Source organism: Vipera ursinii (assembly GCF_947247035.1).
Source record: "Vipera ursinii genome assembly, chromosome: 5".
Classification (NCBI taxonomy): Eukaryota; Metazoa; Chordata; class Lepidosauria; order Squamata; family Viperidae; genus Vipera; species Vipera ursinii.
The window spans coordinates 74,799,195-74,826,114 of NC_139518.1; the positions used below are offsets into that span (position 1 = coordinate 74,799,195).

The 26,920-nt window shown below is 39.3% G+C and overlaps 1 protein-coding gene across 1 annotated transcript; it reads left to right on the forward strand.

Annotated features, from left to right (window-relative positions):
- LOC310640814 (putative lysosomal acid lipase/cholesteryl ester hydrolase) lies at positions 1–26,920 on the forward strand (the record flags this gene model as incomplete). The annotated part of the gene is made up of 9 exons (XM_083363330.1): positions 1–60; positions 1,782–1,899; positions 4,368–4,566; positions 6,511–6,620; positions 9,210–9,295; positions 11,953–12,099; positions 16,152–16,205; positions 19,271–19,336; positions 26,684–26,920. 9 exons carry the CDS (start codon positions 1–3, stop codon positions 26,918–26,920), a joined length of 1,077 nt encoding a protein of 358 aa, XP_083219456.1.

Sequence of the window (26,920 nt, forward strand, 5' to 3'; positions counted from 1 at the left end):
ATGGACTTCTACGGAATCAATGGTGGATTAAAGACAGTTCCATTCTTAGTGGAGCCAATGGTAATAGCGGAATAAAGAGATGGTGAATGGACTGACCTTTCTTTCTTTCTATTGCTTGTTAACTGCTTTTTGGATATTGAGAATATTCAGAACAACAGTTAACCTTTCATTACATTGGATGATTCTCCTTCAACCCTCAGCAGAAGTAAATTTATGGTCTTAACTTTTTTTAAAAAAATTGAAGTAAGCAAAAAGGGCATTAGAATGTTGATTCTGGAAAGGTCTAATGATAGATTTGAAATAAGATTTTGTAATTAATTATAAGAATCCTTCCTATGGTAAAATGGTACTTTGAAGGCTGGAGACTATAGGGAACCAGAAAGAACTAAAAATTATCATTAAAGATGAGACATACAGTACTAACACAGAATGGGAAAAATAACCTTGAAAAATTCAAATATATTTGGGAACAATGCACTCGTAAATTTCACTTAAGATTGTGGCTTAAGAGAATCTTCTTAAAATGGCTTTAAAAGAGGAAATTGAAGAAGATATGACTGAGGCTGTTTTGAATGTGAATTTCAAAATGACAATCTTACAAGAATGAAATGAAAAAGATGTAACTCTGAACAAATTATCTCCTCATCCCATAGGTATCAAAACCAACGTTTTGCCTTTGACTTCTTTTCCATTTAATTTAATGGTCTTTTCTAAAAGGACTTTAAATTATGTTTGGACTGTAAATATTTTTTTTTCTTTTTAAAATCTATTTTTAACACATTACAGCCAGGTGAATCTATTCTAATGCCTAGTTAAAAAGATTGCTGAAGATTTTCAGACACTAAAATTATAATTTTGAAACACTTTCCATGCAGGTGAGATGTGGCTGTTTCTGGTACTGGCATGCTTAATCCAGCAGACAAAATATTCAGAAGAATCTTTCAGTAGAAGACATTTGAATCCTCAAGGATTCATGACAATTGTAAGTTTTGATATGAAACAAGTAGGTGACTCCTACCCCTCTCCTCCTCCACCACCACCATCAGGACAGAAACAAAGATTTTCCAACTGCAGCACATGTATCAGCCCAAGACTTTTTAAACAAAGGATGGCTTTATTTTAATGGCTACCTTGAAAAATTGAATTCAACTGTCATTGATCTCCAAGGCAACATCAAGTCTAAATGTAAATACTTAAATATGCTAAGGTGGTACATAGTGTAACCTGATGTGGGGACAGAATTTTCCACCCAGCTGAATCAGAGGAGCAGATTCAATTCTGGAAAGGGTCTGGGATGTTCTTTTGAAGGGCTGCAAAGCACTTTGAACTGGCCCCAGGAGCCTATTGGCAACCAATGCAGCAATTTTGGCATATGAGTAATTCTACATTGGTGGGGCTGCCCTGCCAATACTCTTGCTAACACATTGTGTAACAACTGCAATTTCCAAGTATTCCCAAAGGCTACATTGTGTAGGAGGCATGACAACAGTTTCACTGAGCAGTTATGAAGACGTAGCTTTCCAAACTCAGAATTTCCTTGTCCAGGGAGAGCATATGAACCAAGCTCAGTCAAGGGTGGCTAGCTAGAATTTTTTTTAGGTGTAATTAATTGTTGCATGTTCCATCGGGGTTGGTTTTTCCAGAACTGCTAAGTCACTAAATCTGAAGATGAAGCCACAAATTTATGTAAAATAGAAATATATTCAAACTACTGAACAGATGAAATATCCCATAGGTATACAACTTAGATCTTGAGCAAGAATTTACTATTTCATTTACAGGCTGAAATGATTCAATATTGGGGATATCCCAGTGAAGGATATGAAGTTCTGACTGACGATGGTTACTACCTTCATTTAAATAGAATTCCTCATGGAAAGCACTGCCCACATAATGAAGGTAGGTCTGTAACATGATATTTCCAGATCTGAATTGCTTACATACTGCATATATAGTCATTCATGTGGTCATGAAAATATCACTATGCCTTCTGGGGGGGAGGAAGTACAATACTGCTCCTCTTTTCAGCTTTGACTGAAAAAGAGCTTCTGCGGGATTTTTTTAAAGCCATAGATACTTAGCATGTGTATTATATTACCTTTCTACAAATAATGGTGGAGTTATTAGTAGTGTTTTATGATGTGTGGTTCAGTTTGGGATTCCTTTGAACCTGTGGAACCAAATAAATTATGGGTTTCTCTGTAGTGTCAGCTCTATTTCTGTCAGCTTTATCTATGCCCTTTGTGGCTCCTATAGGTTCCTGGTCAGGCCTGTGTGGCTGGATCAGTGGTGGGATTCAAATATGTGAACAACCAGTTCTCTGTGTGGAGGCCACTTCTGGAAGTCCATTCTGGGCCTGGGCAACAAAAAATTAGCTACCAGTTCTACCGAAGTGAATCTGGCTAAATCCCACCACTGGGCTGGATTCAGGAGATAATTAAGTTTCTTTGAGGGAGAGAGTTTTGCCACTTGACTTGAAAAAAGTTTGATGGCCTCTCTTTTACAGGAGCCATTCCTTAACCCATCTGTACTTGAGAACTTTCACTTAATCTCCAACTTTAGTCTAGTCTCCAACTGTAGTTAAGAAAATGATAGGGAATCCATTACACATGATCCTGGTGGAAGTGAATAACCTTCATTATTTTCAATCTGGGTTATGGGACAGAAACTGCATTGATCATTCTAATGAAGGGAGACAGGAGTGGTGCATCTGTCCTGGTCCTCTTAGACTCCTTGGTGACATTGAACACAATCAACCATGATATCTTCCTAAACTAGTATCAAGAGCAGGGGAATAGTAAGCATTACCTCTTGGCTGTTCATAAATAAATTCATTCTTATTGTGTATTTCCAATGGTTAATCAATTTCTTTGTCCTGTTTCAAATATTGCAATGTTTCTCTTCTCACATATATTATTTAAACCCATTTTGAAGCTTGGAGTGAGAGTTTCACTCTGCTGATGAGGCACAGCCATAAATTATTGTCCCAGGGTTAGAGTTAATGAAATTTTAAATGGATTCCTGGAGGTTGTGGGAGTCTAGATGGGGCAAAACCAGCTTATATTGTGTCCTACCAACAATCAGAATTGCTACTTTGACTTTGAATTGCTACACATTAACTTTAAAACTAACACTTAGTCTTGATGGAGTCAGGCTCATCCTAAAGAGCTGGTCCATGACTTGAGCATCTTCTTGATCCTTCTTCACATTGGTAGAAAAATCAGATGTGAGCCCTGTGTGAGGATTGCTCTGTCAGCAGCAGCAGCCAACACAACAGTTGCAGCACTACACAGACCAGGAACCCTTTGTGACAGGGGCCACATTCACCTGACAAACTATACTGCATGCTCTTATATATTTAAATTGTGTTCAGTTGTAATGTAATTGTTAGGACCCACTTCAAAACCTCATCCCAAGAAAGTAGGATTCTTGGAACACTTTCATTCCAAAAGGAATTTTTATTAGGAGAAGTTCACAGCAGGCACAGAAGGCAGGATCTGAGGGTTGTCCTGCTCAGATCAAGAGGTTAAAGGAGCATCAAGCAAACCCCACCCCAAAGGTTCATCCGGTCAGTTCAAACGAGCCAATCCCATGGGGTTAAGTCTGCTGTGGGAACAGAGCTGATAACGGGGTCCATTCCCATGCTTGTGAAGACATTGTTGGGTCTTCGCACCTTTCTCTTCCGCAGGGAGAGATAAGCCAGATGGCTGGAGGCACATTCCTTTCTCACCCTGGGTTGACATCAAGGGGAAACAGTTCAAAGAGCAAGCAGATAAAAAAGGCAGAGAGGATATATTGTAGCTAAGCAAAAGGAGAAATGAATTCCATAAGGCCTTCCCCCTCCCCCTTCAGGAGAATGACAGAACCCACAGAAAGAAGCTGGAAAGGGACAGATCCAAGCGCCCCCCCCACCAAACAAGGGAATGGGTTCTGACAGTAACTTTATTGCTGTTCGTTGATCAGAGTACTTTCAGTTGGAACAGTTTACAAATATTTTTAAAGCAATTCAGTGGTAGATTTAGTAGCACAGTTAACGTGCTGCAGGGCAAAACGTGATTGACAGTGTGTGTGACTATGCACATAGCACCTGTTCAGAAAACCTTACAGCAGCTACATCTTTTCCTGGGATCCTGTCGCTGCCCTTGCAGATGGCCCATAATCCTGGGATGATTTGGTATAGAGGTCCCTTGACAAAGGCTGCATGGATAAAAGTTTTGCCATTTGAATCCAGACCTTTACACAATCCTAATGTAAGTGTGATGCTGTAAAGGGGTCTAAACAAGACAAAATGTAGTTACTATTTATGGAGGAGCATTATACTTATAGATAACATGCAATAAATCATGTATTCTTGGATTCTTTTGCAGAGCCTAGACCAATTGTTTTATTGGTACATGGTTTTTTGGCAGAAGGGAGATGGTGGATTGCGAATCTTCCTAGCAACAGCCTGGGATTTTTTCTAGCAGATGCTGGCTATGATGTCTGGATAATAAACACTAGAGGGACCACTTGGTCAAGAAGACACAAGGAATTTTCAATTGACCAGCAAGAATTCTGGGAATTCAGGTAAATCCCAAGGAGAATTGATAGTAAAAATGTTTGGTGAAAGTCTAGCAATTTGTTAGGAAAAGATGTTGTAGAGTTTATGTAAATTAATGAATATTTTTCTATAATATAAATCAAGTTAAAATGGATACAATAAACATTTATTGAAAAATCAATGTCACGAAGAAAAAATACATAAAAATAGAAAATAGGCTAGCAGCTGTCATAATAATAACAGTACTGAAATATATGAACTGGTGAGGAATCAGGTTTTCAGTACCAAAAGTTTTTTTAAAAGTTTTTTTTAAAAAATGTTGTTTAATAACATTCACATTTTCTTCATTAAATACCTTTTCATTTTCTTGGCAAAAATATGAATTTTTAATACACAATGTAAGGAGAAAAAAGATATGTCAGTTTTGATATGTTTAAGAGATTAGCATTTATCATGTGTTACTGAAGCTTTTGAATATCAAATTATGTTAAACTAAGATTCTTTGATAACTAAAATATGAAGGATACAGAAATTGTTGATTTCACATTTCTTATACGTGGCCATTTTATTACATTATCACACAACTAAAGTAAATTTCTAATATCCCTCCTAAAATCACTCACTAGTTATTTAAAAAGTAGACTTAAAGTCAAATGAGCTGTCACCGAACATGAACTAGTGGCCTTAAGAAACAGAGGGAGGCAGAAGGAACTTTCACTTTTAAAAAAGGAGCTAAATAGTTCTGCTGATTCTATTTTTGTGAATCTTTGAATTGTGACAGATTCTTACAAAGAAACCTGAGGTGGGGGGCCAAAAGGAAAATTAGAAATGTTGTGAACCACCCTAAAGGTAAAGGTAAAAGTTCCCCCGCACATGCGTGCTAGTCGTTTCCGACTCTAGGGGCCGGTACTCATCTCCGTTTCAAAGCCGAAGAGTCAGCGCTTGTCCAAGGACATGTCCGTGGTCATGTGGCTGGCATAACTAGACGCCAAAGGCACACAGAATGCTGTTACCTTCCCACCGTAGTGGTCCCTATTTTTCTACATTTTTCTACATTTTTACGTGCTTTCGAACTGCTAGGTTGGCAGAAGCTGGGACAAGTAACAGGTGCTCACTCTGTTATGCGGCACTTGGGATTCGATCCGCCAAACTGCCAACCTTCTGATCGACAAGCTCAGCATCTTAACCCACTGAGCCACCGCGTCCCTTCATGAACCACCCTAGCTATTGTCAAAAGAATAATTTGGGGCTCTATCTCAAGCTAGAGTTGTTCAAGAACAAAACCAAATGGAATCCAGACAGCGGTGAGGAAAGGAGATTTATTTATTCAGAAAAGGAAAGAGGTTTCCCTGGGGGGTACCTACAGAGAAAATGAGGTGCAAAAGGGCTGTTTTATCGGTGAGTTTGTCCTTGGTGTGGGTCTTGAGGGGTGTAGAAATGTGTATATGCTGATTCAAGGGTAACAATTGGAGGAAGCATGGGGTATATACATGTTAACCATGGAGAAGGGGTCAATTAAATCAAACATTGTGGACTGAGTCTCTTCATTAGAATTATGTTTACATTGTGCTTTGAAGCACATTGTGCTTTGAAACACTTAATTGTTTAATTGTTTAATTAATTTAATTAATTCTGATGTTCAGTACAATACAATATAATACAATACAACATAATAACATTTCCATCAAGTACCTGCAGCCAGGGTCTAGCTATACATTCTTATTGCGATTTCTAATTTATAAAATGCCTCACTGTAAATCATAATCTCTATAACCAAACAGACATTTTTCTGAGCCAACCTAGTATGAATTATTATTTTTTAAAAGGTGAAAAAATAGAATATCTGTAGGTTAGTTGGGGTTTGAAATATTGCTGAGACCTTGCTTACTGGGCCTTGATTAAGTACTTTGTCCAAAGATGGTAACCTTGGTATTATTACAGGTTGATTTGTATGTATTTTTGTGTTACAGTTTTCATGAAATGGGAATTTATGATGTACCAGCAACAGTAAACTTCATCCTACAGAAAACAAAACAAAACTCTTTATATTATGTTGGACATTCACAAGGAGGAACAATAGGTAAGAATATAGTCTTGGCATCATTTTATAATAAAACTATGTTTCTCTATTTACTAATCAAGGACCCAGCATTCCTTTTTTCAACTGGGTTGAGCAATTCCAAGAAAATGACTGTGTGTTTTTGTTGGCTTTTGTCCATATCATCTTACCCCCCAGCATTCTATGTCTCTGCTGCAGAGTTTTCAAAATCTATTCTGGTTAAGAATCTTTAACAGATATTGTCTATGGAGATATCTGTCAAGAATTTACAAATACCATTTCAGCCATTACAGAGTGGGCCTCGATTTCAAGGAGGTGCCCCATTTTGCCTGAACGCAGCAACTTTGCTTCTACTGAGGACAATCAAGTTCAAATGGCTGCTTCAACTTTCTGAACTTTTGCTGAAGCCAGTTGTGGCAAATGTAACACAGCAGCCAGTTTTTAGTTCGCTCCCATAAGATAGCTAAGTAGGAATATCTCCTTAGGGGATTTACAATTTACAGTATTATAAGCTTGCTGGAAAATCTTCCTCCATCAGAGTGAAAGTGGCAGAGCATTTACCTGGTTTATGTCTTTTTTCCCCCCAATATTTTTTTCCCAATTCTAAATCTTATGGTCTTCTCTTTTCCCAAGTTCTCCTTCCTAGATCACTGCTAATTTTAATTCTTCTGCTGTGAGTCTCTTACTTATGGGAACCATTTGAAATAGTGGGGGTAAGGTTGTAAACTACTTCCAAAATCCTTTTTCTGGTTACAAGTGGTGGTCTTTTGAACACCAGTAAGTTATTGGTGGTGCTGGAGAAGACTCTTGTGAGTCCCTTAGAGTGCAAGGCGATCAAACCAGTCAGTCCTGGTGAGTCCTAGAGGAGATCAACCCTGACTGCTCTTTAGAAGGCCAGATCCTGAAGCTAAAACTGAAATACTTTGGCCACCTAATGAGAAGGAAGGACTCACTGGAGAAGAGCCTAATGCTGGGAAAGATTGAGGGAAATAGAAGAAGGGGACGACAGAGAATGAGGTGGCTGGATGGAGTCACTGAAGCAGTAGGCGTGAGCTTAAATGGACTCCAGAAGATGGTAGAGGACAGGAAGGCCTGGAGGAACGTTGTCCATAGGGTCACGATGGGTCGGACACGACTTCACAGCTAACAACAACAACAAAGTTATTGGTTTGAATTGAAAAAGAGATTAATTAGACTTGGGCCAATACCAAAAGTAAGTTAGACCACTCATGCAATCCTATAGTTTTGCTTTTTTAAAGCATTTTATTAAATTTCAAAAACAGAAAATACAAAATAACTGAAAAAGCATGAAGGTTATCAAAAGATGGAAAGGTTAAATTTTCAAAAAGAAAAAAGAGAGGCCAAAGGGATAAAGTAAAATAATATTTTAAAAAAGAAAGACCTCTGACTTTTCTCTGTACAGATACAAATATATAATCATGTAATCTTTTTCTCTAACTTAAACATAACATAACCGATATTTAACTCTACATTTAACAGCATATAGAGGTAACCCTCGACTTATGAACCCATTTGAGCTCAATATATTTGTTGCTAAGCGGGGCACTTGTTAAGTAAGTTTGGCCCTTTTTTGACATTTTTGCCAGTATTAATAACAATGGCAATAACATTTAGGCTTATATACTACCCCTCCTTGCTTTACAGCACTCTCTGGGTGTTTTAAGATGTAGAAGCATTATTTCCATATTGCCCCCAACAATCTACAAAGTCATTTTACCAAGCTCAGAAGGATGGAAGACTGAATCAACTTGAGCCCCATCAGGATCAAATTCCAGGCTGCGGGCAAAGTTTGCCTGCAATACTCCACTTTAACCACTGCACCACCAGTTGCATAAATATATTACATAAATATCACATAAATATGACATAAATGCCAGTTGCCAAGCACCTGAATTTTGATCACATGACTATGGGAATGTTGTAATGGCTGTAACTGTGAAAAACAACCATGAATTGCTTTTTTCAGGGCTGTTGTAAATAGTCACTAAACAAATAGTTGTAAGTTGAGGACTACCTGTACAGCATTTCTACAATTTTACAATAATTATCCAATCATTAATCCAAAAGTATGTGTCTATCGTGATCAAACAAGATTATAAAAATAATCTCTAGCTAAACAAAATCTTAAAAGGACCAAAAAAGTCAATTTCAACATCTTTATTAATTCAATTTTCCAAATCTCAATTACACATCCATCTTTGCATTCTTATAAACCTCTCAATAAAAATCCTATTCAATAACTTCATTCCTTAATCCAACATACTTAACAATAATCAAAATTAATATTATAGCCCAGATTTACCTCCCACTTGGGAGCATGAGAGTTCAGTCCTAGGTAGCGGCAGATATTCTTTTCATAGGGAGCAAAGAAAAAATATCTGCTGTGAACTCTACATGACATCAGGAAGGGCATCCGGCCAGTAAATGCTCAGCTCCATCCAGTCACTCCAATTCTACCCCGAATTAAGGCATTACAGGATTGTAAAAGGGGAGGGGTTTTTTTAATAAAATATATTTTATATTTTAAAAAAGGTTAGCATGGCCCTTACAATTCTATAGTTTTATTACTGCCTTCTTTCCTTTTTGCAGGTTTGATTGCTTCTGCGATCCTGCCCTGCTTCTCTAAAAAAGTGAAGCTCTTTATTGGCCTCACACCTGCCTATACCCTGAAAGGTGTGAGTGGGACATTTGGTATAATTAGAAGAATTCCAAAAGGACTCAAAAAAGTCGGTATTTATTTATTTTCAGTTGCTCCATGCTGTCCATCTCTTGTTCTAGGTGGCTAACAGTGCATGATTTTGACCCCACAAACTCCTGTTAATAAACATAGTGATTATTAATGGTAGCTATGTAAAGGAGATGTGGGTGGGGGAGAGAAGTGGAGGATTGTTCTTTCAAGCCTGCAAGATTGATATCGGCCTCGTGAGAGAAACCAGATAAGAATCACAAGAATCACCAGATGAACAAATTCTGCTTTCTTTCTTTCTTTCTTTCTTTCTTTCTTTCTTTCTTTCTTTCTTTATTTATTTATTTATTTATTTATTTATTTATTTATTTATTTAAATCCCATTTATATCCCGCCCTTCTCCGAAGACTCAGGGCGGCTTACAATTTAAGCACAAACCAATGTGCTTAGCAATAGCCTTCATTCTATGTATACGCCTGCTTATTAGGGCTTTCGCCCCCCCCCCCGCGGCATTATTACAAAGTCAGCTTAATTGCCCCCAACAATCTGGGTCCTCATTTTACCTACCTCGGAAGGATGGAAGGCTGAGTCAACCTTGAGCCTGGTGGGATGCGAACCTGCACTAATTGCAGGCAGCTGGTGTTACTTAAGGAGGCATTAGCCCACTGCTCCACCAAGGCTCTTTATTACATAACTACATTGATAAAATCTTGCAATGCTCTTCACTTCAGCAGCAATTCTTCCTTCCTTCCTTCTTCTCCAGAAGTGTCCAATATACAGTAATCTCATTTATACTGAGTCCAGTTAAATCCGGGAATTAAAAGGTAAAGGTAAAGGTTCCCCTGCACATGCCTGCTAGTCATTTCCAACTCTAGGGGCCGGTGCATGACTAGATGCCAAAGGCGCACGGAACGCTGTTACCTTCCCACTGTAGTGGTCCCTATTTTTCTACTTGCATTTTTACATGCTTTCGAACTGTTAGGTTGGCAGAAGCTGGGACGAGTAACAGGCGCTCACTCTGTTACGTGGCACTTGGGATTCGACCCGCCAAACTGCCAACCATGTGATCAACAAGCTCAATGTCCTAACCCACTGAGCCACTGTGTCCCTAGGAATATATATATATATATATATATATATATATATATATATATATATATATATATATATATATATATATATATATATATATATAAATATATACATACAAATATATATACATACAAATACACACACACACACATACACATATACACATACATACACATATACATATAATATATACAGTAAATATAAATATAAATATAAATTAGGTTTTTCACTTGAGTTTCTAATGCCAATGAGACAAAATTGCACAATGCTGGGTCTAAAGCAAAGGAATTTTGATATAGAATTACAGTCAGAATATTGCAAGGTCTTACATAGAGTACATTTTTATCTCAGCAATGCAGACTTTATAGCAGCTTTGTAGCTAGAGCACCTTTGTATTCACAATGAATAAAATACATTACTATGGTTCAATACCATATCATCAGCAAAACTGAGGGAAAATCATAAAATTCCACCTACAATACAGTTTTGTCTTGTAAATATGGTAATATTGACTTATTCTGCTTTAGTGTAACTTCTATTGAGAAATCCACAAATTGCTCCTAATGCCTCTTCTACTATTTCTGGGAAGGAGTAATGAATTTCATACGTAACCCTTAGTAAACAGCGACGGCGTCCCAGTAACTCTTCCCATTGCAAAGTTTGGTTTTGCAGCTTATATAAAACTTATACATGGTTGGCAGCAAAATAGTGCTAGCAGAGTTGCATCTTGAATGTGTTACTTAATTTAATCTATTCTTCCTTGTAGCTCTAATTTGTAGGGTTTTATTTAATAAGTTTTAATAAGCTGTTCTATGCACCAAAAGCAACGCAGTTGTGCCAGTAGCCTGGAGCTGTGAGCTGCGGCCACACTACACCAACACCTTAAATGCATTCGAGAATTCCAAAGGTGCGGCAGATGGGAGATGGGATTTTAAGAGAGGAATGTAAAGTGCTGGCATAGCACACCCATGGCTCACAGCCCTGAGCTGCCAACATGATCACATTGCTTTCGATGTGTAAGGAAGCACTCGAAGATTGCAAAGGGTAGGGAACTAGTTGGGAGACAAACAAAGGGAATGGTGTGAAACTGAATAGTCTTATCTATTTCCAGCCAGAACAGATAACCACAGGAATGTGATTTCCCACTTACTGACTATTTCAGCTATTTATGGAATTGCAAATCCCGATTAGGGTTCTTAAAGGAGGACTACTCGTACATGACCCTGGGTGGCTTACAATTAAAACCGAATGAAAATAATAAAAAGTAACCAGAATTAAAAACAAGAAAAACAATGTAAAACTTTTATTTTTGTTTAGAAATAGTTATTCTGAATTTATATTGCCACAAAGTGCAGAATTGTACTGGCTGAAATATGTACAATTTGTGAACTCTACAATGTGAATTTGTAGAGGTGTATGAAAAAAGGATTGGATGGGGGAAGTCCGGAAAGGACTTCCAATGATAACTTGGGTAAAGGTGGAATGTTGGGAAAAGAGGAAAGTGCTTGGAATTGCCAGGCTTCTTTCTGTTCAAGGGCCATTTTTGTTTTACAGCTAATATGGGGGACTAAAGAATTTTCCCTTTCTAATGAGAGAATAAAAACCACCATGATCTATGCATGCAGCTATCCACTGATTGACCAGCTTTGCCTCCAGCTCATTTTCCTTTCAGGTGGATATAATGAGAAAAATCTAAATGTGGTAAGTAAGCTCTATTGTTATTCAAATTTTCTACAAACAAGGTAGCCTTTAGCCAGATGAGGCAGACCAGATCAGAAAACTTTAACAGCAGTGCATTTCAACACTTAGCAGCTTTAGGGACTCTCAGAATTCAAGATTGAAAAACAGAATGCATTTCTGAAGGGAGTCAAGGGAGTTTGGGAGAATCAGCCTGTGTCACTTTTCATGCTTCATCCATGCTTCTTCTGCATTTGCTGTTTTCCTAATAGCTACTATCTGCTTCATCAAGTTTTTGACACCTTGCTAGGCAACTGCTGGTACTCAGATGTTGCCATATCCTAAAAGTGGTACAATGGGTGAAAAGGTTGAAAATCCCTGCAATATGCTACTGGGGAAGAGCAGAGGACTAGTACTAGTTGCCCCAGAAAGAATGAAGCAACTGGGCCAAAGCCGAAAGGACTCTCAGCTGTGGATGCATCTGGTGGTGAAAGGAAAGTCCTATGCTGTAAAGATTTTTTCTCCATAGGAACCTGGAATGTAAGATCCATGAATCAAGGCAAGCTGGACGTGGTCAAACAAGAGATGACAAGACTGAACATCGACATCTTAGGAATCAGCCAACTAAAATGGACAGGAATAGGTGAATTTAATTCAGATCACCACCAGCTATACTACTGCAGGCAAGAATCCCTCAAAAGAAATGGAAAAGCCTTCATAGTCAATAAAAGAGTAGGAAAAGCAATACTGGGATACAATCCCCAAAATGACAGAATGATCTCAGTTCAAATCCAAGGCAAACCATTCAATATCACAGTAGTCCAAGTCTATGCCCCAACCACCAGTGATGAAGAGGATGAAATTGACTGATTCTGTGAAGCTCTACAGCACCTTATAGAATTAACACCAAAAATGATGTCCTTATCATCATGGGGGATTGGAATGTTCAAGTAGGAAGCCAAAAGATATCCGGAATAACAGGCAAGTTTGGCCTTAGAGTACAAAATGAAGCAGGGCACAGGATGATAGAATTTTGTCAAGAGAATACGATGGTCATAGCAAACACTCTTTTCCAACAACCCAAGAGATGGCTCTACACATGGACATCACCAGACGGCCAACACAGAAATCAGATTGAAATCAGCCAAAGATGGAGAAGCTCTATACAGTCAGTAAAAACAAGACCAGGAGCTGACTGTGGCTCAGACCATGAGCTTCTCGTTGCAAACTTTAGGCTTAAACTGAAGAAAGTAGGGAAAAGCGCTAGGCCAGTCAGGTATGAATTAAATCATATCCCTGTTGAATATACAGTAGAGGTGACAAATAGATTTAAGGAATTAGATTTGATAGACAGAATGCCTGAAGAACTATGGATGGAGGTTCACAACATTGTACAAGAGGTAGCAACTAAACCCATCCCAAAGAAAAAGAAATGCAAGAAAACAAAATGGCTGTCTGAGGAAGCTTTGCAAATAGCTGAGGAAATAAGGGAAGCGAAAGGCAAGGAAAAAAGAGAAAGATACACCCAACTGAATGCAGAATTCCAGAGAATAGCTAGAAGAGATAAGAATGCCTTCTTAAATGAACAGTGCAAAGAAATAGAAGAAAACAATAGAATAGGGAGGACCGGAAATCTCTTCAAGAAAATTGGAAATATGAAGGGAACATTTCATGCAAAGATGGGCATGATAAAGGACCAAAATGGCAGGGACCTAACAAAGGCAGAAGAGATTAAAAAGAGGTGGCAAAATTACACAGAAGAACTATACAAGAATGAGCGTAACATCCCAGATAACCACGATGAGGTGGTCACTGACCCCAAGCCAGACATCCTAGAATGTGAAGTGAAATGGGCCTTAGGAAATCTGGGCAACAACAAAGCTAGTGGAGGTGACAGTATTCCAGCTGAGCTATTCAAAATCTTAAAAGACGTTGCAGTAAAAGTGCTACACTCAATTTGCCAGCAAATTTGGAAAACTCAACAGTGGCCAAAGGATTGGAAAAGATCAGTTTACATTCCAATTCCAAAGAAAGGCAATGCCAAAGAATGTTCAAACTATCACACCATTGCACTCATTTCACGTGCTAGTAAAGTTATGCTTAAAATCCTACAAGCTAGAGTCCAGCAGTATGTGGATCGAGAACTACCAGAAGTACAGGCAGGATTCCAAAGAGGCAGAGGAACTAGAGATCAAATTGCAAACATACACTGGATCATGAAGAAGGCTAGGGAGATCCAGCAAAAACATCTACTTCTGCTTCATTGACTATGCTAAAGCCTTTGGTTGTATGGATCACAACAAATTGTGGCAAGTTCTTAAAGAGATGGGAGTACCAGACCATCTTATCTGTCTCTTGAGAAACCTGTATGCGGGTCAAGAAGCAACAGTGAGAACTGGACACGGAACCACTGATTGGTTCACAATTGGGAAAGGAGTCCAGCAAGGCTATATACTGTCGCCCTGCCTATTTAAATTATATGCAGAGCACACAGGCAGGGCTAGATGAATCAAAAGTTGGAATTAAGATTCCCGAGAGAAATATCAACAACCTAAGATATGCAGATGATACCACTCTAATGGCAGAACTAAAGAGCCTCTTGATGCAGGTAAAGAAGGAGAGTGCATAAGTTGGGTTGAAACTCAACATTAAGAAAACCAAGATCATGGCATCCGGCCCTCTCAATTCCTGGCAAATAGATAGGGAAGAAATGGAGGTAGTGACAGATTTTATTTTCCTGGGCTCCAAGATCACCGCAGATGATCTTGGGGACTGCAGCCAAGAAATTGAAAGATACTTGCTCCTGGGGAGGAAAGCCATGGCAAATCTAGACAGCACACTAAAAAGCAGAGAAATCACCCTGTCAACAAAAGTGCGTATAGTCAATGCCATGGTTTTCCCAGTTGCAATGTATGGCTGTGAAAATTGGACCATAAGAAAGGCTGAGAACCAAAGAATTGAGGCCTTTGAACTATGGTGCTGGAGAAGACTCCTGCAAGTCCCTTGGACTGCAAGGCATTCAAATCGGTCAGTCCTACAGGAGATCAACCCTGATTGCTCTTTACAAAGCCAGATCCTGAAGTTGAAACTCAAATACTTTGGCCACCTAATGAGAAGGAAGGACCCACTGGAGAAGAGCCTAATGCTGGGAAAGATTAAGGGCAATAGAAGAAGGGGATAACAGAGAGTGAGGTGGCTGGATGGAATCACTGAAGCAGTAGGTGTGAGCTTAAAGGGACTCCAGAAGATGGTAGACAACAGGAAGGCCTGTTGTCCATGGGTTGCGATGGGTCAGACACGACTTCACAACTAAAAACTACAAGAACAATTTATCTAATAGTGTAATTAATTAGCAAATAATTTGCCAGTCTCATATCTGTGCATCCACAGCTTATTAGGTGTAAAAGGTATTAAGAATACATTGATTTAGAACCAAGAGCCAAACCAGTATATAGGCCCTCAGGTGAGCATCACAAAACCAGAGTTTTGGTAATGGACAATTATTGCAAAAATTTGGGGAGTCTTTTTAGGTAAAGCTAAAGGTTCCCCTGCACATGTGTGCTAGTCGTTTCCAACTCTAGGAGCTGATGCTCATCTCCATTTCAAAGCCAAAGAGCCAGCACTTGTCCAAGGACATCTCCGTGGTCATGTGGCTGGCATGACTAGACGCCAAAGGCGCACGGAACGCTGTTACCTTCCCACCGTAGTGGTCCCCATTTTTCTACTTGCATTTTTACATGCTTTCGAACTGCTAGGTTGGCAGAAACTGGGACGAGTAACAGGCGCTCACTCTGTTATGCGGCACTCGGGATTCGACCTGCCAAACTGCCAACCTTCTGATCGATAGGCTCAGCATCCTAACCCACTGAGCCACCGCGTCCTTTTTTCCACCCACCTATTCTCCAATAGGATTTTCCTATTGTTTGGGGTTGTGTGAAAACTTATTTTGGAAAAGTGAGGTATGGGATGGGGGAAGAACTGTTTTAGCTCATTTGCTTCTATTTTACAACAATATAACAATAAGAAATACTTTTGTATTGTAAAAATTGTAAATATAATTTTTTCTTGTTTTTCAGAGTAGGGCTGATGTATATGCTGGATTCCTGTCTGATTACACATCTGTAAAAAACGTAAATCACTGGAGTCAGGTAGAGTACGATTTAAGTTTATTAGTTATTTTCAAGGCAAATCAAAATTTCGATATCAGTGTTTTATATTTAATTAAATGATTCATTTGAGTGGAAAAGACATGATGTCAGGTTGATTATTGGTGCATGGGTCATGTAGTTTGAACTTTTTTAAAATAAAATGTCTTATGGTAGACAACCCCTGTTTGAGATTTGACCTTAAAAATAAAAATAAAACTGGTACCTATGCAATGTCTCCAGTTCTAATTCCAGGGAAATACAATCAATATTGTAAAACAAATACTTCATTATTATGCAAGTGATTTTAATACTAATGCTTCACAAATATTTTTGCAGAAAATAAATGCTCATAATTTTTATACTGACATCAAAGAAGTGTTGTTTACTCACCACATCTCTCCCATTATTATCCAAGAAAAGAAGTCATTAAGAGGAGACTATGGCAAATTAAACTCTTTTCCTTTCCTACTTCAAAAGAAAGTTAAAATGCAAAATCCAAAAAAGACAAATATAAAAGAAAACACAAAACAATCAAGACATTTTAAAAAGTGCATCAAAACAAAAAGAAAAAAAATTAAACAAAAACAGCCCCTCCCCAATTTTTAAATTAGTATATCTACTTGCAAATTATTGACCTCTCTTTTACATACTATATTAATGACAAAATAGTTAACAGGAATAATAGTAACAACAATAATCCCCCAATGAGACAATAATTTGACGTGGTGTAGGGTTTCTGTGCTCTGAAGAAGATGACAGCTATGCCAGAGTTTCAACCATACTGGACAGGTCTCATCAGAGGAGTCAGACAAAGAGTGTCTCCCTAATTAAAAATATACAAATACATAAAAATAGACATAAATTTCAGAAAGCCATACCAACTTGGATGTCACCCAGGTTAACAAGGTCCACACTAGATATCTGGTAAAAATGGGCTACTGGACTAGGACTGTTGACTGAACAAGCAGACAAGCAAATACAAAACTATGGGAGGAAAAGGTGGTTTACCCGTTACAAATATACAGTGATTCAAAACAAAAAAATAATGATTTGTTATTACAGATCAAGTCCAACAAGAAGAGGATATTTGAAACGAATGCACCAGTTCTGTAAAGGACAACATCCAGAATCAGAAATAACAGAACAGAGGCTAGCAGATTAACATTGATTTATAGTCTGAAATAAAGTATTCACAGAAGCAGAATTAGAAGAACTGCAATTTCTTTACCCAGGGCAAAGAAATCAAAGCCTTGCCAGAAGAAATTCAGAATGTAGAGGCAAACCAGGGGAAGCTGGCAGTAGAGGAATCCAGCAGAGATATAAAACTGTTTTCACTTGGAAACTGTCGCCCTCTCCTCTGTCTCAGGAAGAATAAAATCCTCTAACTAAAAAAGTAAAAGAATTGAAACAAAGAATAACTGAGCATCTAGAACAGCACAAAAATGTCAGAATAAGGCTGCCTGCATTGAAGCTTATTCCAAAGAAGTATCTAGCACAAGCATTAAAAGATGCAAATATTGCAATATCAAGTATAAGCACCAACTCACTGCAAGAAACAAACCAATTAATGTACAGCACAGCTGCAGTTATAACTGAATACCTGGGATGCAAAATCAACAAAGAAGAAAAAACCAAACAGTACACCATAAAAATGGAAGATTAGACTGGAAAATAAGATCAGCAAATTAAGATTAAATGCAAGCAAGCTAGAACAGATGAAAGAAAAGAAGCTGAAGAACAAGACCAAAGAATACCTCATCAAAAAATACCATTTAGAGACAAGGAAGATCAAGGAAGCACTGGAAATAAGGAAACAGTAAATAATGGCTATTGTCAAGAAGATCAGTAGATACAAAGCTCGAATTGCAAATTATAGGCAGAACCTCCAATTTCAATGCAATTAGAAACTTTTCTATCAATTCATCAACAGAGAAACTGCAGTGAAGCAGTCAGTGCCTGACAAGGAATAAACAGTGCAGTTCTGGGCACAGATATGGGATAACCCAAAAAAATACAACAAGGATGCAGCTTGGTTAAAAGAGGTAGCTGCGAATAAAAAAGAAATTGAAATGAAAGAACTAGTAATAACAGCAGAAATCATAGAGAAAAGAGCAAGGAATATCAACAATTGGTCAGCAAAAGTTCTTGGGTGTGTCTAGTGGTGTGCAGGCAAACATTATCGTGAACCAACACCACACTGGAAGTGGTGCCATAGAATATCCCGCCAAATGTGAAGATGCCAAAGGAGTACTGCTAGTGAAGTTCATGGAGCCTGGTTCAACCATCAATTCAGATGTCTACTGTGAAACATTACAAAAATGCAGATGAGCCATCCATAACAAACGTCGGGAAATGCTGATTTCCGGTGTGATGTTGGTTCGTGATAATGCTCACTCGCACACTGCTAGACACACCCAAGAACTTTTGAAGCAGTTCCGTTGGGATATTTTTGATCAACCCCCCCCCCCCCATAGCCCAGATTTGGCACCGAGCCATTAGTACTAAGGAATTTCACACCTTGTAAGACGTTATGATCTCAATGAGAATGGTGATTATGCCAAAAAGAAATGTAATGTTGTAGTTTTCTAATGTATATAATAAACATTCTGTATCCATGAGTGTCTGTCATTAACAACCAAATGAAGGTTTATTTCTGAATTACCCTTGTATTATTACATTGTCTTTTCTTATTATTTTGAATTGAACACTGTTCAGAGTCACATTTGTGAGATAGGTGGATGTATAAATTTGATAAATGAAAATAAATATGATTAAATCTAGGCCCTATATAATATTATTTTCTTTTATGAGTTTTAAAATTTCTGTTTTACTTATCCTACTTTGTAAAATAAAAGAATAAATATTTTACTATTTTTCACAATGTTTACTGCTTTTATTCTTTTAAAGAACTTTGTAATCTTTCTATAAAATTCCAGATGAAAAATACTGTGTATACATCTGTACATACTGTATATCTTAATATTTCTTAACGTTAATATTTCAAAACTAATGTTTAAATTGTGAATAATGTTTTTATTTCTTTTTAGATTATGGGTTCTCTGGAATTTAAATATTATGACTATGGGCTTAAGAACATAGAGATATACAACATGGTAAGAACACGTGTAATAGTGTTAGAGATTTTTTTTAACATTGCTGGTTAAATATTGTTGATTTCCTATAATTTATCCAACTGGTGGTGGTAGTAGATGCCTTTTGCAGCCATCATAATCATAATAGTAAAGTTGGAAGGGACCTTGGAGGTCATCTAGTCCAACCCCCTGCTCAGGCAAGAAGCCCTATACCATTTCAGACAAATGGCTGTCCAGTCTCTTCTTAAAAACTTCCATTGTTGGAGCATTCACAGCTTCTAGAGGCAGGTTGTTCCACTGGTTAATTGTTCTAACTGTCAGGAAGTTTCTCCTTAGTTCTAGGTTGCTTCTCTCCTTCATTAGTTTCCATCCGTTGCTTCTTGTCCTGCCTTCAGGTTCTTTGGAGAATAGCTTGCCTCCCTCTTCTTTGTGGCAGCCCCTGAGTTATTGGAACACTGCTATCACGTCCCCCCTCGCCCTTCTCTTCATTAAACTAGACATACCAATTCCAGCAGCCATTCCTTATATGTTTTAGCCTCCAGTCCCCTAATCATCTTTGTTGCTCTTCTCTGTACTCTTTCTAGAGTCTCAACATCTTTTTGACATCGTGGTGACCAAAACTGGATGCATTATTCCAAGTGTGGCCTTACCAAGGCATTGTAAAGTGGTATTAATACTTTACGTGATCTTGATTCTATCCCTCTGTTAATGCAGCCTAGCACTGTGTTGGCTTTTTTGGGAGCTGCAGCACACTGCTGGCTCATATTTAAGTGATTGTCCACTAGGACTCCGAGATCCCTCTAAAAGTTACTACTATTGAGCAAGGTACCCCCTATACCACAGGTCTGCAACCTGCGGCTCCAGAGCCGCATGCGGCCCTTTCAGCCGTCTCCTGCGGCTCCCAGTCCTCTGCCATGTGCAGTCCAAAAAAAAAAAGTGGGACTAAAAACGTTCAACCAATCAATTCTAATTTCTCATGGAAAAAAAACTTTGCGAAGCTTGAATTGATTGGTTGAAGTTCTTTGGTTTGTGGGACTTCCCACAAGCTGTTGGTGGGACTGCCCACAAACCTCTTTTCTTCCTCGGACTGCACATGGCGGCAGCGGAGGAAGAGACAGGAGGACTGCTGGAAAGTTGAGTGGTTCGGTCAGATGGGGCGTGCCGGGGAGGGGGAGTTCTGTGTGTGTGTGTGTGTGTGTGTGTTTCTTTCACCCAGCAGGCAGGCATTGCTACCCCTCCGCCAAAGCCGTGCAGGGGCTGCAACTTCCCCGGGTGAGGTGGCAGCAGTGTGTTCAGAGGAGGGGAGCCAAGGAAGTTGTAACATATGGAAAAGGGCCGGACGGCCCTGCTGCGAAAGAGCCGGGTGGAAAAAGAGTCGGGTGAGACGGCAGCAGTGTGTTTGGAGGAGGGGAGCCAAAGGCAGCAGCTCCGCCAGCCTCTGCCACCCCATTCCACTTCGTTCAGGCCAGGCAGTGGAGGGAAGGTGGCAGCAGAGCCTGGTGGAGCTTCTGCCTTCATCTCCTCTTCCTTCAGGCCAGGCAGCGGGGAGAAGAGGGAGGTGGAGGCTGGTGGAACTGCTGCCTTCTCCTCCTCTTCCTTTGGGTCAAAGACGGAGAGCACAGTGGCTACCACACCAGCCTGGAGCACCTCCAGCATCTCTCAGCAAGTGCACTAGGCCACCACAACAGCAGCAGCCACCGCCGGAGCGATTGCTCAGCCCTTGGGGCCCACTGCTGCCACAGGGGCCGGCCTGGGAATTTGTTTCTGCGGGGGAGGCGGAGGCTGATGGAGATGGGGCAGACCTCCAGCGTCTCTCTCACCGCCACCTCCACCGCTACTGTCAGCTTCCTCTATGGCCGAACCTGGGCAGCCTCCTCCACCCCCAGGAGTGGCATCTGGAGGTTCTCCGGTTTCATCGAGACCAAGCAGCAAGTGGAAAATTTAGCAGTAGCAGCACTACTGGGAGCGGTTTCAATCGGCCCCTTCATTGCCAAGCATCCCCATGGAAGTCAATGGAGGCACTGCAGCTGGCCTTTCAAGTGAATGAGAGCAAGTGAGAAGCTTTTCCAAACAAAACGTGAGTGAATGACAAAGGAGCGGGCAGGGTAGGTGCATATCTCGCCTCGGCTCCACTCTTCAGTCAAACCCTGTTCTGCGCATGCGCACATGTACGTGCATGCGCACACATTTTTTGCGGCTCCCAGTTTTTCCTTTTGTGAGGGAACCGGTTATGAGTGGCTCTTTCACTGTTTCAGGTTGCCAACCCCTGCCCTATACTATACCTGTACATTTGGTTTTTCTTCCCTAAATGTAGAACCTTACTTTTTCAACATTGAATTTCATTTTGTTAGATAGCGCCCAGTGTTCAAGTCTGTCCAGATCCTCCTGTATCTTAAGCCTGTCTTCTGGAGTGTTGGCTATTCCTGCCAGCTTGGTGTCGTCTGCAAATTTGATGAGTTCCCCATCTATCCCCTCATCCAAATCATTGATGAAGATTTTGAAGAGTACTGGGCCCAGAACAGAGCCCTGGGACACCCCACTACACACTTCCCTCCATGTAGATGTGGTTCCATTGAGGACCACACACTGAGTATGGCTGGTCAGCCAGCTACAAATCCATCTGGTGGTGATGCTGTCTAACCCACATTTTTCTGTTTTTGACAAACCCATGTTGGCTTTTAGTAATGACTTTGTTTGCCTCTAGGTGCTTGCTGATTCATTGTTTGATTATCTTTTCCAGAATCTTCCCAGGTATTGAGGTCAGGCTGATAGGTCTGTAATTTCCTGGATCCATTTTTCTTCCTTTTTTGAAAATGGGAACTATATCAGCTCTTTTCCAGTCCTCTCATAGCTCCTCAGTGCTCCAGAATCTTTGAAAAATATAGTTCAGTGGTTCTGAGATCACATCTGCCAGTTCCTTGAGAACCTTGGGGTGTAATCCATTGGACAGGTGCTCACTTACCATTTTCTTGCCTATCTTAACTTGTGTTTCTATTCTGTTTTTATGGCACTATTTTTGATAGATTGGTCTGTTTTTTCCATTTGTGTAAAGACAGATGCAAAAAATGAGTTAAATAGTTCTGCTTTCTCCCTGTTGCTTGTCACCTTCTTGCCAGTTTCCCCCACTAATGGACCAATCATTTCCTTCACTTTTTTCTTGTTTTTTACATGTTGAAAGAAGCTTTTTTTGTTATTTTTGACTTTGGTCACAAGCCTTAGTTCATTTTGAGCCTTAGCTTTCCTCACTTCATCTTTGCAGGCTCAGGCTATTTGCTGATATTCTGACTTAGTTATGTGCCCCTCTTTCCACTTTCTATAGTTGTCTTTTTTATTTTTCAAGTTATCAGAGAGTTCTTTATGTAGCCATGCTGGTTTCTTTTGAGAGCTGTTATTTTTCCTCTTTGTTGGTATTGTGCTAAACTGGGGTTTTATTATCTCACTTTTCAAAATTTCTCAAGCTTCTTGAGTTGTTTTCCCCTTAAGGATTCTCAGCCATGGAATCCTTCCCAAGCTCTCTCTAAGTTTATTGAAATTAGCTCTCTTCCTTCCTGGCTACTTAGCTACAGTACAGGAAAGAAAAATTGAGGTAGGTCCATCGAAGTTCCAGCCTATGGATAAACAGATATCCAGTAGTATCACAAGCAGGGGATCCATTAGGCCTATAACAGTAGATCCAGTTGCAACTTTACCACTAAGCAGACACAACAGTATATTTTACAGTAAAATTATATAAATCTCCCTTTGAATGCAGATCCCAGTTCCTTGAAAAGTTTAATTTGGAAGTAGCCTTAGAAAAAGAATGAACTGATAGAAAGTAAACTATTTGCTTAGACTTCACTTGGGCTTAGCTCATCTACTAAAGGTCAAATATTTTGTCTGATATTATCAGGTCAGGTCTTGAGTGTCACTCCCACCCGCCCCTGGTGCTGGTGAATAGGACAGGTGGGGCCTCAAAAACATTCTCTGCTGTGACTTTCTTCTCTTGGAACATGCTCCAATATGGCTCCTTTGCTAACAAAAGGTTTGGAAAGCTGTTAAAATGCAGCTTTTCTGTATTGCCGTCAGGGACTGAGGAGCAGTGTCTGGTGAATTCCAATGGTATTCTTTCTAGGTAATAGTAAAATGCTAACATGATGAGTGCTGAGCTATTGTGGAAATATCTCACAATTGGTCTGAGAATTGTCCTTCCATGATCTAATTTATTCTGTTTGTAGTATATTTGTTGTAAACTGCCTAGGCTAGAGGTGTCAAACTGCTGGCCCGTGTGCCAGATGTGTTATCCGGAAGCCACACCCACCCCATTGCTGGCAATGGCAAAATAGTTCGAATAAGTCTTACAACGTCATGAGTTTGACATGTCTGGCCTAAACTGTTAAGACTGAGGTAAACCCATAATAATCAATCAATCACACCCACACTGAAAAAAATAAATAAAAGATGTCGTATTTCACTAGGAAAGACTTTTAAATAATTTTCCAGTCTCATTAAACCTCAATATCTTCAAAGAGAGCCAGAGATTTTCCAAGGCAAAGTTAATATCAGTATAATGAGCAGGAACTCTGTGGCACAGTGGTTAGAATGCTGTATTCAGGCTAATGCTGCCCACATTCTGGAGTTCAAACCTGGCAGGGCTCAAGGTTGACTTCCATCCTTCTGAGGTCATTGAAAATTGATCCAGATTATTGGGAGCAATATGCTGAGATTGTAAACTGCTCAGAGAGTGCTATAAAGCACTATGAAGCGATGTTGTTGTTAGTTGCGAAGTCGTGTCTGACCCATCGCGACCCTATGGACAATGTTCCTCCAGGCCTTCCTGTCCTCTACCATCTTCTGGAGTCCATTTAGGCTCACGCCTACTGCTTCAGTGACTCCATCCAGCCACCTCATTCTCTGTCATCCCCTTCTTCTATTGCCCTCAATCTTTCCCAGCATTAGGCTCTTCTCCAGTGAGTCCTTCCTTCTCATTAGGTGGCCAAAGTATTTGAGTTTTAGCTTCAGGATCTGGCCTTCTAAAGAGCAGTCAGGGTTGATCTCCTCTAGGACTGACCGGTTTGATCACCTTGCAGTCCAAGGGACTCGCAGGAGTCTTCTCCAGCACCATAGTTCAAAGGTTTCAATTCTTTGGCGCTCAGCCTTTCTTATGGTCCAGCTTTCACTGCCATACATTGCAACTGGGAAGACCATAGCCTTGACTATACGCACTTTTGTTGACAGGGTGATGTCTCTGCTTTTTAGTGTGCTGTCTAGATTTGCCATGGCTTTCCTCCCCAGAAGCAAGGGTCTTTTAATTTCTTGGCTACAGTCCCCATCTGCAGTGATCTTGGAGCCCAGGAAAATAAAATCTGTCACTACCTCCATTTCTTCCCCATCTATTTGCCAGGAATTGAGAGGGCCAGATGCCATGATCTTGGTTTTCTTAATGTTTAGTTTCAACCCAACTTTTGCACTCTCCTTCTTCACTCGCAACAAGAGGCTCTTTAGTTTCTCTTCACTTTCTGCCATTAGAGTGGTATCATCTGCATATCTTAGGTTGTTGATATTTCTTCCGGCAATCTTAATTCCAACTTTTGATTCATCTAGCCCTGCCTTTCTCATGATGTGCTCTGCATATAAGTTAAATAGGCAAGGTGACAGTATACAGCCTTGCCGGACTCCTTTCCCAATTTTGAACCAATCAGTGGTTCCGTGTCCAGTTCTCACTGTTGCTTCTTGGCCTGCATATAGGTTTCTCAAGAGACAAATAAGATGGTCTGGTATGCCCATCTCTTTAAGAACTTGCCACAATTTGTTATGATCCACACAACCAAAGGCTTTAGCATAGTCAAAGAATGAAGTATATATATATATATATATATATATATATATATATATATATATATATATATATATATATATATATGTATATATATGTATATATATGTATATATATATATATATATGTATATATATGTATATATATATGTATATATATATATATATGTATATATATATATATATATATATATATGTATATATATATATATATATATGTGTATATATATATATATATATGTATATGTCAAATGCTTGTTAACTATTTTTAGATTACCTTGCTAGGCCCCAAACATGGGACAAATCTTTATTTCCTGTGTCAGCCTAACCTGAAGGCCATCGACAGGCAGTAGTCACACCGGTGACAGCTCATATTTGTGTAAATTTTAAATTGCTAACAAAGAATTAAGGGAGACTGATATGCATTTCAAACTAATAAGTTTGAAATGCATATCAGTCTCCCTTAATTCTTTGTTAGCAATTTAAAATTTACACATATATGTATATGTATATATATGTATATATATATATATATATATGTGTGTGTGTGTGTGTGTGTGTGTGTGTAAATTACTAACAAAGAATTAAAGGGAAACTGAGATGCATTTCTGACTCCTTAGTCGTCCTCAGTCAGCTATACCCTTCTGAGATTCGAACCTGGGCTGATTGCATACAAGGCAGTGTTATTTGCCTCTAAGCCACAAGGTCCCTCTCGCTCTGTTAGCTTTTTTCTGCTAACTACTGCCTGTTTGATAGCCTTCAAGATATAGCTGACTGAGGACGACTAAGGAGTCAGAAATGCATCTCAGTTTCCCTTTAATTCTTTGTTAGTAATTTACACAAATATATGAATTGTCCGGTGTGACTACTGCCTGTTTGATAGCCTTCAAGATAGGCTGAAAACAGGAAATAAAGATTTGCCCCATGTTTGGGGCCTAGCAAGGTAATCTAAATAGTTAACATTTGAAACATATCTTCCCTTGCAGAAAAAAGCTAACAGAGCGAGAGGGACCTTGTGGCTTAGAGGCAAATAACACTGCCTTGTATGCAATCAGCCCAGGTTCGAATCTCAGAAGGGTATTGCTGACTGAGGACGACTAAGGAGTCAGAAATGCATCTCAGTTTCCCTTTAATTCTTTGTTAGTAATTTACACAAATATATGAATTGTCCGGTGTGACTACTGCCTGTTTGATAGCCTTCAAGATAGGCTGAAAACAGGAAATAAAGCTTTCCCTAAACCTCTGAAATTAAGATACCATCTTCTGACTGCAAGACCATAGAATAACGTGATGGAAAGCTGTTAGTACCAATAGTTAATAGCTGTAAAGCAAAGCTATTAGTGAAATCCTCTTGGTGTTGCTTTCTCCCTTTCTGAATGCCACTAGTTAGCAGTAGATAACCTACTTGTCATAGGCCTGTTGTGATTTGCATATATTTTAACCTACACTATGGGTTTAACCAGCTATCAAAATTCCATGACTTCATTAGGCAACTTGTCTGCACAGTGGGGTGACTCTCAAATCACATTCTTTGTTTCCTCCTTTTTTCATCCACAGACAAAACCTCCATTTTATAAAATAGAAGATATAACTATGCCAGTAGCTGTGTGGAGTGGAGGAAATGATATTGCTACAACCAAACATGATATTGAATCATTGCTTACTCGAATCACTCATTTAGTTTTCTATAAGAATATTCCTGACTGGGAACATTTTGATCCAATCTGGGGTCTGGATGCCCCACAAAGCTTCTACCCTGATGTGCTTGAATTGATGCAGAAGTATAAGGATTAA